Source organism: Mya arenaria, chromosome 2, assembly GCF_026914265.1.
Source record: "Mya arenaria isolate MELC-2E11 chromosome 2, ASM2691426v1".
Lineage (NCBI taxonomy): Eukaryota > Metazoa > Mollusca > Bivalvia > Myida > Myidae > Mya > Mya arenaria.
The window spans coordinates 69,252,714-69,269,432 of record NC_069123.1 but is presented as its reverse complement, the minus strand read 5'-3'; the positions used below and the strand labels follow the sequence as shown (position 1 = coordinate 69,269,432).

General features: G+C 37.8%; 1 protein-coding gene across 19 annotated transcripts in view; it reads right to left on the bottom strand.

Annotated features, from left to right (window-relative positions):
- Positions 1 to 2,586: 2,586 nt before the first annotated feature.
- Positions 2,587 to 16,719, bottom strand: part of LOC128211686 (collagen alpha-1(XIII) chain-like) — a 37,302-nt gene continuing 23,169 nt past the window's right edge. For 4 of the 19 annotated variants that reach the window (XM_052916705.1, XM_052916753.1, XM_052916736.1 and 1 more), the window contains 15 exons: positions 14,648 to 14,764; positions 14,290 to 14,373; positions 13,802 to 13,864; positions 12,418 to 12,507; positions 11,143 to 11,190; positions 10,819 to 10,851; positions 8,848 to 8,883; positions 7,563 to 7,598; positions 7,187 to 7,231; positions 6,436 to 6,498; positions 5,009 to 5,104; positions 4,651 to 4,704; positions 4,374 to 4,457; positions 4,101 to 4,192; positions 2,587 to 3,726 (listed from right to left, as the gene is read on the bottom strand). In XM_052916705.1, the coding sequence (XP_052772665.1) occupies positions 4,142 to 4,192; positions 4,374 to 4,457; positions 4,651 to 4,704; positions 5,009 to 5,104; positions 6,436 to 6,498; positions 7,187 to 7,231; positions 7,563 to 7,598; positions 8,848 to 8,883; positions 10,819 to 10,851; positions 11,143 to 11,190; positions 12,418 to 12,507; positions 13,802 to 13,864; positions 14,290 to 14,373; positions 14,648 to 14,764 (900 nt within the window). In that variant the 3' untranslated portion in view covers positions 2,587 to 3,726; positions 4,101 to 4,141. Of the gene's footprint in view, positions 3,727 to 4,100; positions 4,193 to 4,373; positions 4,458 to 4,650; positions 4,705 to 5,008; positions 5,105 to 6,435; positions 6,499 to 7,186; positions 7,232 to 7,562; positions 7,599 to 8,847; positions 8,884 to 10,818; positions 10,852 to 11,142; positions 11,191 to 12,417; positions 12,508 to 13,801; positions 13,865 to 14,289; positions 14,374 to 14,647; positions 14,765 to 15,169; positions 15,596 to 16,719 lie in introns of all 19 variants that reach the window. The other 15 variants (XM_052916720.1, XM_052916713.1, XM_052916725.1 and 12 more) reach the window with 15 other exon arrangements.

Sequence of the window (16,719 nt, the reverse complement as noted above, 5' to 3'; positions counted from 1 at the left end):
ACTGATATTCACTCTGAGTTTAGCCCAAGATGTTCCAGAAATTATTACCGACCGCAAGTGTCCCATCGCCTGCAGGGTTTGTTATTATATTAAACCTGTAGTGACCCGGAAGCACGCTTATTTGTAATGGTGTATATTTGATAAAACTTTAATGATATAAGAAACAAAAAGGATTATCTGAAAGTCAAAATAGTTGTATCTCAATTTCGCGTTGCTAATGCTTCAAATACTATGATATGACTGCTATACAATTACAAAATACTATTCATTCTATGATTTTTAGGCGTATTCTTTTCTAATAAGATGTTTTCATTTTTTTGCGTAATAGCTTCGTTCCGGTGAATTCTTGCCATTGTTTTGGACATAAGGCTTTAATTTATTCTAACACACATGCCCTGATACGACAGTGAGTCATGCATACGCTTGATGAAGCAAAGTAGTTCGGATTTAACCTGTAAAACATCTAAAGTGTGCGAAGCCTTCATAACAGTACTTGTATTATTTCTACACAGATATTTACGTAACACATAAATCACATTTATTTATCAATAAAACTTGAAAAAGCAATCATATTCCCATTCTTAGAACAGACAATTTCCGATAATCTAAAAATAGTTTCAACTACAAAAACTGACAGATTTTCTAAAAATAGTTTCTACATACATTAACTGACCACATGTTTGTCCTCACCGCGGGAAAACGACCCATCTGATAAGCTCAGGAATTATTTCTAAAGTTGCTCGTAAAAATAAAATCATTTTCCTCAAACATTTAAAACGTGTATGTTTATAAAACTTGCCTTACGTAATATATCTAATCAAAGCACCGAAAAACCTTTAGAAGCGATTGAAAGGGGCATGCATTGTAATTTTAAATACATGGGGATCGTGACGTCGACTGAAGTTGATACGCTGTGCAATTTGAAATGGAATTATTGCTGGAGTTGTTCGTTAAGAAATTATTTTCATTAAACAAAACGTATATGTTCATAAAAGGAAATAATATACATGATGTATCGTATTTTCCTATTGTATGATATCTAAGCAAAGCAGCGAAAATGATTGAAAGGGGCGTGCATTTTAACATTAAATACATGCGGAAGGGGTATTACGACGATTGAAGTGACATTTACATAAACAAAATGACACAAGACGCCCTAAAATAGATAAAGATATGTTTGTTTCCTCGCCCAGTGTGGGCACAAGCGGTCTTGGCCCTCGGCACATTTTTCACTTTTATCTATGTGCCCATCACCCATTCCCATAGTTCAAATAAAACTTGCAAAACTTGCTTCGCGCGTTGATTATCTTCGTAGAATGCAGAAGGTGTCAAATATTGTTGAATTACCTGCATAGATATTGTAGCGCATGTGGTATATCTGTCAATAATGAGACGACTTGTGTAATGGTATGTTAAAACAGAACTGTTTTGTCTTGGTGTTACGGCACCTTTTTGCAGGCTCAAAAACATTCATCTTAAAAAGCATAAAAGGAGGATTTGTTCTCTCTATAAATTATTTGCTGTTGTTGTGCTAGATATTAGAGACAAACTCAATTTGATGCAATAACACATTCAATACTTAACAATGGCTCAGATGTCTGGGTATTTCATAAATTGCCCGACATGGAATGTGTTCATCTTAAAATTTTAAAACATATTCTTTGTGTTAGGTAACAAGAGTAACAGCGCTGTATATGATGAATACGTTGACTTAACAAGATTTCCAATGATTATCTTAAAAAAAGGTACGTGAAGTTACTTTCTGGCCTAAAGTGAAGAGCGATGCTGATTATTTTGCTTAAACAGCTTATAATACGAAGATGCCCATGGTAATTATATAAACACATGGTCTTTATTTGTGCAAAAGTTGCTTAATAAGCTTGGATATCCATTCCTATCTGCACTTAATAATGTTTTACAATCCCACGTTGAAGTCGAAGAACATATTAGGAATACTTACAAGATGTATGTAACCGGCGAGGATATGCTCTAACATATATATATTGATAGTATTTGTTTTACATTGGTGTATATATTATACTTCATATCCACTGTTAACCATTTAATTTGCATACATTTTTCCTGAACTATTGTAAATATACAACACTATTAATTTTCACCACAATGCTTGCTTAATTGTGACGATACTAATGACGATGTTATGTAAATATTTACCAATAAATATTGACAGGATTTGACTTGATGTTGAGGTAATATTACTTATCAAATAGTAATCATACAATTTGCATTCATTTCTCATAAACTATTGTAAATATACAAACCTCTTTTCATCATCATGCTTGTACGATACCGGTGACGGTGTTCTTTATGTATTTGCCAATATATATTGACTGGACTATTAAATGTTGGGTAACTGCCTTTGTATGTTCAAAAAAAGAACTAAGCAAGAGCTCACAGTACTTGACCATACACTTGTCCAAACTTTTATAAAAAAAATCAAGTTCATTTAAATACATATAATTATGATTAACAATGATTTGTTCATTTATAAACAAAGTTGTTACTCTCTTTTCATAAAGAGAAGTTGTACTGTTTACGGCGAAGAAACAAACGTCACACAATGTCTTTGACTTTGTACATATTTATTTAAATACCAATATATACAGATTTCGTAAAGTAGTTTGTTATCAGTATGTACACTAATATACGGGTTTATTTGGTGTTGAATGGTATTAATTATTGTGCATCAAATATTTCAAAAATTAGGATGGTGTCTTCGAGTATGTGCTAATATATTTCAAACAGTAGATGTAAAACAGTATGTCTTGTCACCAGACCCAAAGCTATGTACAACATTGCTAGAGAAGTGATGACTACATTACTTGTACCTAGATCGCAAAAACCATCTATAAATTATTTAAAACCAAACACAATTTTTTTTTGTATTGAAATAATCACTGAAAAGCTGCGACCAAATTGTTTATAATTATGACAAAGTGTATGTAGTTTGTTTATATATATGTATGGTATGCAAAAAACCAATGAGGTAATATAATTAAAGGAACCAATAGATTGCGTCTAAAATGGAAAGTAAATTATCTTTTCACTAAATTACGATAATATTGTGGCATTCGATACATTTGAAAATTCAAATATTCAGTCCTCACTTTAACACATAGGTTATGTAAGCCATTTCAGTCGTTTTTGCGTTTTTTAAATGTTCGAACAGAAACCTTTATTTACATAGAAACAAATAACAATCGATGTTTAAGGGATGACTATGGCTAGCCTATACTATGTTCAATATCTTACATGTATCTAGTTTACGAATTAAAATGTACAAAGATGATAGTTGAAGATAACTGAATCCATGTTACAACACCATAAACCAACATAATGTGTTCTAGTCATGATGGTAGAGTGTTAAAGATATATAAAATATGTATGTTGCAGTATGCGACATAGGATGTTTAGTAAATACAAATGGCATTCATTATTCAAGTTATGGATAAAGTCAATTTATAGCATGGAAATGTGTAAAAGAGAGAAAATTCCATCATTGAAACATTCTTTACTTGAAAGCTATGAAAACTAATTGATTTCCGATGTAAGTTTCCAGTGTTAGGCCAATGATGTCTACTGTATTCAGAGTGGTGATGCACCTCAGCACAATCGTTGGAAATTACTCTGGAAAGTCCGAAGTGGATGATGTGACACAGGATGATGCTAAAAAGGTGGATGACTTTATGTTTACGACCGCAGTCACTGAAACAGATAAAACACAACAGTCAGAATTTTACAGCCAATGGTATATAGTTGTAAAGCCTGTTTATAGGATCACCGTTTTATCAGTGTTTGTATATGTTACATGTGACGAGACAATCGTGTTACCAAACACACGTATTGTTAAGCAAAGTAATGTTAACTCTTAAAGATTGTTTTGCTACAATACTCATTTGTAATAAACATTATTATAATTATTAAATATCAAAATGTTACTATCTATCTGGTAAAATGTTATTGCTATATGCATTATAATAAATCTTATCGTATTTTGATTGTAATCCACTAAGAATAAAGTTGCGCCGTATATGAATGAACAAATCCATGATCAATGGTGTTCAAATGTAATAGCATACTTCAAGCCGGCACGTACAGAAAGCATGCATACATCGGTCTGTTAAGGGTTCCTCATCTCACCGTTCAGCCCAGGCCCGTACCCGGGGATTCCCTGTCACATGCAAATACAAACTGCATGCTGTATGCAACAACATTTAACCACAAAACACATATACACAGCTATAATAATTCGCCATTAAAAGGGGGAAGGTAGACCACTTCCAGGATCATACAAACTAAGCCAATCAAATTCATGCAACGATCAGGTGAAAGTCATGCACAGTTCATTATACCTTATCTGGGATTTCATAATAACATCCTGGAATTGGCAAACCATCTTTTCCTAACGGACACGGTGCATCTAGCCCTGGTATACCCTACAGTAATGCAATTGTATTTGTCACCAGACTATTTGCAAGTAGTATGACATATTCCATTGACATACACCGAACACAGTAAATAACTTGACTGATAGAATTTTATTTATCGGTTTACATTAATTAATATATAATTCCAAGATTTCGCCTTGTGTAATAAAGTAACATTATCAAGACTTGGAAAATGACAAACCGCTTCTCCAATGTCCCCTTTATCGCCTTTGCGGCCACGTTTCCCTTTCCGGCCCTAAAAAAACCGTTTCAAAACGATAACATGCATTGAATCCGTGTTATGACCAATTGTTCTGCATTCTTGAATCACAGTGTGGAATAAAACTTATACTACATTCTCATTAAAATGACTTCAAAACTGAACATGGGCGTCACAGAATGCGGAAGGATGCAGAACAACTGACCACAATGGTCAAGAAATATAAGATACTGGTAATATTAATATTAAAAGTTGCTTTAACTGTTAAAACGTTGACACAAATGTTATGTACAACATTGGCGAGTACTTTTTTAAGGACATTATAAGTAGGAAGACTCACATCTCTGCCTCGGTCCCCCTTGTCTCCTTTCTCACACTTGCAGGAACCGTCTAGCCCCGGACCGATCAACCCTGGGCCGGAGGGACCAGGTGGACCCTTGGAGGGAAAAACATATATACATGAGCCTTGATGGGGTTTTTAACCTAAAATTTATATTTTAAATCATGGTATACTTGAACTTTGTTAAAAATGGCAAACGTTGATCTTAAACTTAATGGATTGAATCATTGAATGGATGTATAATGAACATATTATTAATAAATGGCTTGCTCTTTTATATGTTATCAAGTATTTTCTAAAACAGAAAATCAAAATGTTTTGTACTTGTCGTAATTTATTTCCGCGTAACATAGGAGAAATAGAACATTAGATATATGTGTGATACCTACGTCAACATTTTTGTAATATACCTAAATTAATGTACCGACATTTGATCGACTTATTATTAGAACCAACAAAACTACTTGAAGAAAATTAGCAACGTATGTTCACAAGGTCTTTGAAATAAGATACACACTACATACTTATGTATTTAATAGTTTTAATTATAACGGTGTTAACCGCGATGTTATTGTAATATGAGTGCGTTTCTGTACTAAACTTATATAAGTATATGCATCTATATGTGACCAACAATATATATATATATATCTTCAGTATGACTATGTTTTTCATCGATGTATGTACATGGACCTAAAGCCTTTAAGCATTTAAATAAACTAGAAACTATGAATCTAAGGAGTATATTTCTACAATAAGCCAAAAGCGATAAGCAAGGCAGAATGTATATGAAAGAGCGCTTAGCTAAAATGGATTTTGATAGATATAATGTATGAGTTTAGAGAGTACATAATAACACCATTCTGAAAGAGAAAACAGAATCATTAACATAAACACATATACGTCTATACAAGGCAACAGTAAACCTAACATTAATAATAGCCATGCCTTGCTTGGGGAGCGGGCATATATTGATGTTGTACAACTCGTCGCCCGATCCCCTTGCATATATATTTAGATTACAACCTTCATTTCCAGCCAATGACATGAAAGATCAGTACGAGGCTTAATCATAAAGGATATCAACTTTCGCGGGTGTTTTAAGGACCACTAATCCAGTTCAAACTCCCTGTGACAGCTTTTGCGTTATTTATGTGTCAGCCAATGAGGTTGTATTCTAAGTCAGTTAGATAACCTGGAGTAAATTCTTAATGATTAAGAAGGGCTCATTTTCTTCGCTCAGTCCGCCCATTCTTAATCATTAAGATCTTTCTTCATGTCATCTAACTATTATTTGAAAAAGAAATGCAAATACATAAGTTTAACCCAATGCAGCTTGTTTTTAAGACTCCAACCTTCAAAAAGAAAACGAAAAAGAATGATAGCAAAATAACAAGGATACTCCATCATGCCAGAGGACATCTTACCATGGGCCCGGGTTCCCCAGCCGGACCCATAGGCCCAGGGTTTCCGGTCGCCCCTTCGATACCCTGAATCACCACAACATTATAGATGATACCGTGCCGTTTAGTGCTTTACAACAAAGGGGCCACCATTCGGTTGCCCTCGGTACAAACAGAATATGATACAGCAAACACCATGTGGAGTCTACTCGAAACCAGGAAAGGCAATGCATCACATAAGGCATTTTAAATATATTTTTTTATGGAAAAATAAAGTGATTCAGCCAATGAAATGACATCATGTGGATTCGGGCTTTTGGCTTTACAGTCGAAAACTTTTATGTAAATTTGCACGTTGACCGTCTTCGAGGATCAAATGAAACCTGAACGAATGAGTATTGTAGGTGTCTCACTCGGCTGGGTGTGGACGTCTGAGATTCAATATATTATAATGCAAAGCGATGGGACATATAACGTGAATCTCAATCCAAGATAATGGCACCAAGTCATGTTAAAATAAGTCGAAACAAAAAGAATCACAAAATGATTACCAACCCCGTTACATTTAGTTTTGATGTACAGAAGTCTCACACACAATGAAAAATAATCATGTGCAAAAGCCCATGCATCAATCAATTACATAATGTCCATCATCTCTAGGTTTCTTCTCTTTCTAGACTCAGTTCTATATCGCAAAATGCTTTCAAAGTCGCCTTAAATCAAAATGCACTTCACGCTGGCACCATTTCAAATATCATACCCAAAACATACATACCGGAAGACCCATAGGTCCGAAATCGCCATCATTTCCTTTTAATCCCTAAAAATACATTTCTAAGCTTAATGTTTATGTTTACAAACTATAATTATGTTTACGCGCAGAATATTCTGTTTACTACTAAAGTAATTCTAAGAACAGGTGCAATGGCATGATATAAGCGTCATAGAGTTTTTTTTCGAAAAGCCAAAAGCATTTTAAACGGCTAACGCTTTCACGTGAAGTAATGAAATAGTGCTAGTTTCCTTATACGTTTGAACGACAATTAACGATACTAAATACTATGTTAGAATATAATTATAATTATTCCACCGTGGATTACAAACTATAAGTAATGTCCACCCATATAAGCAAAATGACCAATTGTACTTACTGACTCTCCTTTCGGGCCTATTGGTCCTCTCTCGCCCTTGTAACACAGGGTAAAATGTATCAATTAGACAATATATCGATATCAATGTTCAAGGAACAGACTAACAATGAGGCTACGTAATTGAAAACAGTCACAATTTAGTATTTCACCAAAGTATTTCTTTATTTTCGCAAATAAAATCTAACTATTTGACGTGTCTGATATTATAACAGATAATATAATATAACAATGTGCATAAAGCTAAAACTTCGGTGAGGTTTGAAGTGAAACTCTACTTTCTTTGCATATATTATAGGTACTCGCTCTACGCCGCATGCACGTGCTTACCAGGGTAGTGAGTATGAAGGATCGCAACAATGTAAAATTGCCAAACACAGATTTTCCAGGTCACTCTTTTCTTATATGATTTGTGTACATATAAAGAAATAGAAGCGGTATTTTTGGCACTTTTCGCCTGTGGATTTTGTGGCCACGTAGCTTTTAATGAACAAACCTTTATCATGGATATTTTTTATCTGTACACAAATCAGAACGCAATATTGTTTTGACCATTAAAGTCAAATAAGTTAAACATAACAATGCATTAAAATAATGTTGTTGTTTTTTGCATCAACGTTTATTATACCCCTTGAAGGTTCAATATTTAGCGAGCATAAACATAGTATCCTTTCATACATGTGTGGTTATATGTTTAAATTCTTATTTGAACACTATCGCCAAGAAGGCATTCCTGATTTGATAATCTGGACCGCTTTGAAACAAAAATATATTCATAGTGTCAGAATACTTTTCAGTAAGAATGCAATAGGAGTTTCAACAAAACTTAGACAAAATGTTCTTTGCAAAATGTGTTTAACCTATTAAAACACAAAGGATGTATGTTTCCCCATGGGAAAAGATTTTACTTCAAAACTGAGTTTATTAACCTTTTTTTTTTGGCCTCCCCATATACTTTGTCCCTTATCAAAGACAAGTCGAAACTCGTGTCGTTTGAACTTTGTAATTTAAATACAATTATCTCTATCCATTTGTTATATTTTGTTAATATTATAAGCATAATGCCAATGGTTAAGGGGATGCGTGCGGATACTGCCGAGGACCACTACCTAGCACTATTTGGTAACAGATAAAGGTCAACCAAAAGTTCCTTTAAATCTTGATTCACTATTGGTTAATAAATTATTGGTAGTTTAATGTTAGTGCTTGGTTAATTGTTAAGAAATTGAAAAAAAAAGGAAGACCAACTATCACTATTGGGTAACATCTACTTTCCAACCATCCATACCTTGATTCCTGGCGCACCTTGGAGACCAGTTTTACCCTAAACATTTGTGGAGTAGTGTCAATGCTTTCTCAATTTGATATTAAATGATAGCAAACAGTCAGTAAACGATTGAATGATAAAACTTATAGAAGATATGGGGTCTGCCAAACTGTTTAATAATATACTGCAGGGACAGGCCTTGTAGGCAGAACTTTTCCGAGACGTCTAACGGACACTAAACGAAAAATACTAAACGTCGCAATACCAACAAAACGAAGATAAAATATTGAAAACACTATTATCATTGATGTCACCGCAATGAAGCGGCCAGCGAAACACGAGCTTACTGGGGAGGGGGGGGGGGGGTGTTACCACCATCGGCCAGCGAAACACGAGCTTACTGGTGTGTGTGTGTGTGGGGGGGGGGGGGGGTGTTACCATCATTGAGCGGCCAGCGAAACACGAGCTTATTACTGGTGTGTGTGTGTGTGGGGGGGTGTTACCACCATGGAGCGGCCAGCGAAACACGAGCTTACTGGTGTGTGGGGGGGGGGGGGGTGGGGGTGTTACCAGCGAAACACGAGCTTACTGGTGTGTGTGTGTGGGGGGGCACCACCATGGAGCGGCCAGCGAAACACGAGCTTACTGGTGTGTGTGGTGGTGGTGGTGGTGGTGGTGGTGGGTGGGGGGTTACAACCATGGAGCGGCCAGCGAAACACGAGCTTACTGGTGTGTGTGTGGGGGGGGGGGCACCACCATGGAGCGGCCAGCGAAACACGAGCTTACTGGTGTGTGTGTAGGGGGGGGGGGAGGGGGTGTGTTACCACCATGGAGCGGCCAGCGAAACATGAGCTTACTGGTGTGTGTGTGGGGGGGGTGGGGTGGGGGGGGGGTACCACCATGGAGCGGCCAGCGTTACACGAGCTTTCTGGTGTGTGTTGGGGGAGGGGAGGGGGGGGGGGCTGTTACCACCGTGGAGCGGCCAGCGAAACACGAGCTTACTGGTGTGTGTGTGGGGGGAGGGGGTGTGTTACCACCATGGAGCGGCCAGCGAAACATGAGCTTACTGGTGTGTGGGGGTGAGGGGAGGTGGGGGGGGGGTGTAACCACCATGGAGCGGCCAGCGAAACACGAGCTTACTGGTGTGTGTGTGGGGGGGGGGGGCACCACCATAGAGCGGCCAGCGAAACACTAGCTTACTGGTGTGTGTGTGGGGGGGGGGGAGGGGGTGTGTTACTACCATGGAGCGGCCAGCGAAACACGAGCTTACTGGTGTGTGTGTGGGGGGGTGTTACCACCATTGAGCGGCCAGCGAAACACGAGCTCTACACGAGCTTACTGGTGTGTGTTGGGGGAGGGGAAGGGGGGGTGTTACCACCATGGAGCGGCTAGCGAAACACGAGCTGACTGGTGTGTGTGGGGGGGAGGGGTGGCATCACCATGGAGCGGCCAGCGAAACACGAGCTTACTGGTGTGTGTGTGGGGGGGGGGAGGGGGTGTGTTACCACCATGGAGCGGCCAGCGAAACACGAGCTTACTGGTGTGTGTGTGGGGTGGGGGTGTTACCACCGAGGAGCGGCCAGCGAAACACGAGCTTACTGGTGTGTGTGTGGGGGGGTGTTACCACCATTGAGCGGCCAGCGAAACACGAGCTCACTGGTGTGTGTGTGGGTCGGGGGTGTTACCACCATGGAGCGGCCAGCGAAACACGAGCTTACTGGTGTGTGTGGGGGGAGGGGAGGGGAGGGGAGGGGAGGGGAGGGGGTGGGGTTACCACCATGGAGCGGCCAGCGAAACACGAGCTTACTGGTGTGTGTGTGGGGGGGGGGGTGTTACCACCATGAAGCGGTCAGCGAAACACAAGTTAACTGGGGTCTACGAATTCTTAACCACATAGTATCCAAGTATTCATCAATAGTATCAAAACTAAACATATAAGCCTGACATTTAAATCGTATTTCGGTAAGACCACTATTTTAAAGGCCTACTTACCGGTGGTCCTGGAGGGCCAGGAGGTCCTGGTAACTACAAATTAAATTGGATTTATGAATACAAGCGTACGCTTTATAATGACTTCAGTTTAATATTTTGAATATAAAGTCGCTTGCTCATTGTATAAAATCCTTTATCTTGATAAGGCTATCAATTAAAAAACGAACGTGAAATATTGTGAAAATAAAACTTAAAATTGTTTCGCTCAAAAACACAAATATTGAATTGTTTAATGATAGTAGTAAACTATAAGACATATTTTCTGACAGCTTGAAAGATTGAAAATTATTTTCAAGAATAACGAATCGTGAAAGTTATACGCACAGCACTCACCCCGTCCCCGTTACCCCCTTCCAGTACGATAGTCTCACCCTGCAAGATATAGGGGGAATACTTTAGTATCATATATATTAAGTTCAATTTTTCTCTGTTAAGCTACAAAAAATTTAAAGTGGATGGATGTATCTCTGTTATGCTACAAACTAATTTAAAGTGGATGGATGTATCTCTGTTAAGCTACATATCATTTTAAGTGGATGGATATATCTCTGTTAAGCTACGTATCATTTTAAGTGGATGGATGTCTCTCTGTTAAGCTACATATCATTTTAAGTGGATGGATGTATCTCTGTTAAGCTACATATCATTTTAAGTGGATGGATGTATCTCTGTTAAGCTACATATCATTTTAAGTGGATGGATGTATCTCTGTTAAGCTACATATCATTTTAAGTGGATGGATGTATCTCTGTTAAGCTACATATCATTTTAAGTGGATGTATGTATCTCTGTTAAGCTACATATCATTTAAGTGGATGGATGTCTCTCTGTTAACCTCCATATAATTTTAAGTGGATGGATGTATCTCTGTTAAGCTACATATCATTTTAAGTGGATGGATGTGGCTTGTTGTTTAAAATGTAAGACATTTCTTTAACCAAAATGGTAAAACTACAGACTGATATGCGTGCACATAACACGTTTTACGCATAAATCAAGTATCAGTATTTAAATCGTAGATAAATTAGCTCGTACATACATGTTTTAATGAATGCATAATTTCAGCATATTGTTAAATGTTTTCGTGCAAACATTCCAAGATAGTAGCATCCCTAGTCTGTTGTTACACTTACCATGCATGGAGTTGTACGAGGGATCATCATCACTGCTCATGCAACACAACCACATGCTCACTTCAAATGATCCATCAAAACTTGGGTTGTGAAATAAAAGTTGTGCTTTATTTTTTAATATTTTTTTTTAAGTCAGAAATTGTAAATATTTGACGTATGGTTGCCATGCAGTTGAAATTAATTTGTTAATGTTACTAGTGAACGAAATGAGACCTTTTTCATTTGTATCATACATAAACTGGCATTCAATTCAATTTTTCAAACAAGTTTACAAGAGTATATATTTAACATGCAGAAAACTGTTAATTATGCATGTTATTTTTTGCATTCTAACAATTACCATGTTTCCATTAGCAAAAAGTAAAATTAAACTGAATGTGATAAAATACATAATATATAAAAATAGTAACATGAGTAAGTAGAACATCAAGATTGCATTATGAAATAAAAGACCTATATTACATACCGGTGGTCCAGGAAGGCCTGGGGGCCCTATAAGTCCGTCCAGTCCCATCGGCCCAATTGGCCCAACAGCTCCTTTTGGACCGGGTTTACCCTGGAATGTGGCGTAAAATATTATACAAAAAAACGTTTATATTGTTTATATATTCAAACACAGTGCTGTTCCTCGGTTGGTTATGCATGTGGAGAAAGGTTTACGGAACGTTACACTGTTACCATGTATAGATGGGTAATGGTTCAAAGAATCATTCTGACATATACACAGCGCCGTGCCAAAAGTGAGAGAAATTTGTTAATGACCTCACTTCATGGACATTTTTTACTTGTAAACTAAAGAGGGAAAGTATCTAAGTCATGCTGCCTATCTAAACAGCAGCCGGATGTCGAATAAAACAAGAAACAGTTCAATGAACTATCTGCATAGTGTACACCGTGCACCTCATTTTTTTCTCAAATCTGTGGTGGTATGGATACGGTTAAAGGTTTGATTCTATTTTGTTACTCACAATCCACAAAATACGTTCAATGGATATTCGTTCGGTGGACTGTGTTGGCCAGAATAGTGTATTAATAGTGTATCTTTTTTTTTTATTGGGGTCTACTTTTCGTGACTTACGGCGGGTACCTTATACGTAGTCTGGAAAATTCAATATTTGCCTATGTAATACATATGCTAAATAATTGATGATAAGGCTTAAGGTTGTCAAATACATGTATACTCTTCAAGCGTCGGAATATCTTTAAGACTGTTCAAATTTCCATTAACCAATACCAAAATGTTTAAACCTGAATAGTAAATGGATCGACAGATCAAACGTTTGACATTGGTGCCTGACTATGCTGCTGGAAAACCCTGACAGAATGTAGCCTTTCCGACTCCGAGGTATTTCTTCAATAGTGCCTTGATTAAAAAATTCGAAAACATGGATATAATAGTTTACTCTTTCTAATAACTGGCCTTGCCACCCTGTAGCCGTTTTTGATCATTTACATAATGAGCTGCCGTCTGCGCTCTTGTCATTTACAAAACAGATGCAATGTTTACAACATGTACAATTAAAATGTCAACAGATAAAGGAAGTTGAACTTCGTCAGAAAAATATGTGGTTACTAGAGAGATTTTCCTTGATAGCGGGTTAGATTCTATGAAACAGAACTTATACTGAAGAGTTAAGCGATTTAAATAGCGCATCGTCCAACAGCACATTGCAGCCATTGAAAAAAAGTTCATTCACTTTTGGCATGGTGCTGTACACTGCATTCGAAACAATCTCATTCAATACAACATCATATACGTGAAATAGGAAAACAGTTTGAGTGCAACGGGAAACAAAGCAAGCAGTGAAGAACATTATGTTATGGCTTAAAATAAACCGGAAGTGACTCACAGGAGGCCCAGTGGGCCCAGGACTGCCCGTGTTTCCGGTATTTCCAATACTGCCTTTTGGACCCTGTAAAGCAGTCAAGGCAGTCACTTGGCGTGCTGTGCTCATATCATATGCAAACAATGCGCAATACATTGCGATAGAGTTATTTTACGGTGAAAACAGTTATTCAATTCCCAGATTTAGACGATGGTGTGTACCATCTAGGAGGAAGTGGGTGCAAGTGGTTTTTGTGACAATTCAACGTCCGCCATTGTTATCAAATGATACTTAAAAGCATGCACTGAAATTGATTGCCTGTAAGTTCAAAGAACTGTGCGTTGACGGAATACATGGCATGCATCAAACAGGAAACGGAAGCATGCTTATCAAACACATAAGGAGAATGCACACATGTTGTTTCAACACTCGAATATTTTAAAACATTTCCATACTAGACTATATAATACATGGTTGTGTATAAAGGAGGAACATAAACAAAACTCATATACCTCAGGCCCTGGCGGACCGTATTCTCCTTTAGGCCCCTTCGGACCAGGGTCGCCTTGGGGTCCTTTAAGCTTCTTGCATTTCCCCTGTGTTAAAATGATACGGTTATATTCGTGCAAATGTATACATTCGTTTCGATCAAGCTTTTTCGGTTTAATTTGAAATTCGAGAGATAACTAATTATGCCGACGGATTAAACGTACAGCACTGCTACTTCTGAACTAACATTAACACATAATTCATATCAATGGTGTTTTGGGCCCAAATTACTTTAACATTAAGCACAGTTGGATCAAGAACTAATATACTACTTATATTTATATTTTTTGTGTTTAGATTATTTTCCAGTCTAGAGTTTACCTTCTTACCGCGCTTTCCCCGTTTCCCTCGCACGCCCTTCGGCCCGATCTCTCCCATTGGTCCTGTCGGTCCCGGGGGCCCTTCAGATCCTGGCAGACCTATTTCCCCTTCTGGTCCCTAATACAGCAGTTGAAAAGGTCCAGTACAAGCCAATATATAATACATGGTTATATTAAATATTCTGTATTAAATTAGTTTGGGTTGGTTTCATGCAATTTACACTGTAGGAAATGCTGATGTGTGATGCGAGTTGTCCCTTTGAAGCATTACGCGCTTGTTTATATCCTTTAAATAAGCAATATTCTAAATCATGTTTTTTTTTCTATAAAACCGTCCACCCACGTCACATAAAAGTAAGCTGAAGCTGCAAGTTTTAGTAAAGCATACTGAGTCTGGGAAATTAGAAGACAAGCGTAATTAAACGTTAAGTAGGCGCACATGTCTGTATAAAAGTGACTGCAGCTATTCCGCCACCAAAGCTGTTCTTCTACACTATTATGGTCACAGCTAAAGTCTATATACCCTCGGTCCAATGACAACTTCAGGCACAACAAGTTCTCTCTTCACTCTATCATACAGCGATGCCATTTCGTCTTTCGTTGCTACTTCTCGTCTGATTCTGCTGTAAAGCGAGTCCAAGTCCTCCTGGTCTTCACATTCCTTTGACTTCTTATTTTTCTTTTTCCTCTTCTTTCTTTCATTGTTCTTACGTCGATTTCTCTTGACTAACGGTTGACTTGGGACTGATTCCAATGCGTCTGGTATAACTGGTTGATCGGGTACTTCAATATGTTCAATGCCACCCGGTCTTTCTTCATCTTCCTCAATTATCTCACCATTATCCAATCCAACGCCTTCATCAAGATCAGACTCTGACTTTCGAGATTTGTGCTCTGTTCTTGGTATCACCTCCAAACGACAACGGCGGCGTTTCTTTTCTCCGCCGGACTGTTGATTTAACAGAAAATAGGTCATGCGGATTCATTGTAACAATTGAACACTTGCTGCAGTCACTTTTAAGGTTTGATGTTGCAGTCAGCAACCCTAATAATTGTTATGACAAAGTGCCAAAAGCGAATTTAAAAAAGTTTCGAACAATCCGTTCCCACAACAGTATATTTCAAACAGACAAAACATAAAATGAATTGCTATTGGCAATGTAATTGGGGTTCGGTGACTGCAACAAATGTTAGGAAAAGGGACACAGCGCAACAGGAATATGTTTCCTCCTCACCGGCTTTCCGCGGGGACCTCTAGGACCAGGAGGACCCACAATAAACCCTGCAGGGATATTGGGGTTCAGGTCTGCTATAGTGGGAGGCCGGCCATTTACCAGGGAAGTGCTAGCACCACTGCCAGGCAGTCCTGGCAATCCAGGCTCGCCCTATTTAAAGGCAACATAACGTTATGCCAATAAGGTTATCCTCTTTTAAAGTTGATTCAGATAAATACCTCATCTAAATCTGATGTAGCAGTGAAAGGGAAGCAGAACATATCATACATACCATATCAAGATTGGAATCGTACAATGGAAAGAGCAAGAACAAATTCAATAGCTGTAAATATATACATGTAGTTTGGTATTGTTAAAGGAACACGGCAAAATGGCCAAAGTCAGAATAAGTTGGTTACACTGCAATGAAACGGTAAAGCAGTGTAATAACGTTATCAATAATCCATACATTGAAAGAAGGCTATCGCATATTCAAGAATTAAATGAAATTAAAAAAAACAAAAACTTTTCGGTAATCAAGGTTCGATGGTAAACGAGGATAAAGTAATCGAATTACGAAGATGAATTTGAAAATTTAATCCGGATTTATAGATAAAAAAGGACGGTGAGACACGGATTCAAATTTAAAACGGGGGAGTATTCCATATTAGGAGATGACACATAACAGAGTTCCGGGTTCAAAGGTTCAACAGGGGAGTATTCCAAATGCAAAGATGAAATAGAACAAAGTTCCTGATTAAAATGTTAAAAAGACGTATTCCAAATGCAACGATGAAACAGAACAAAGTTCCTGATTAAAATGTTAAAAAGGGAGTATTCCAAATGCAACGATGAAACA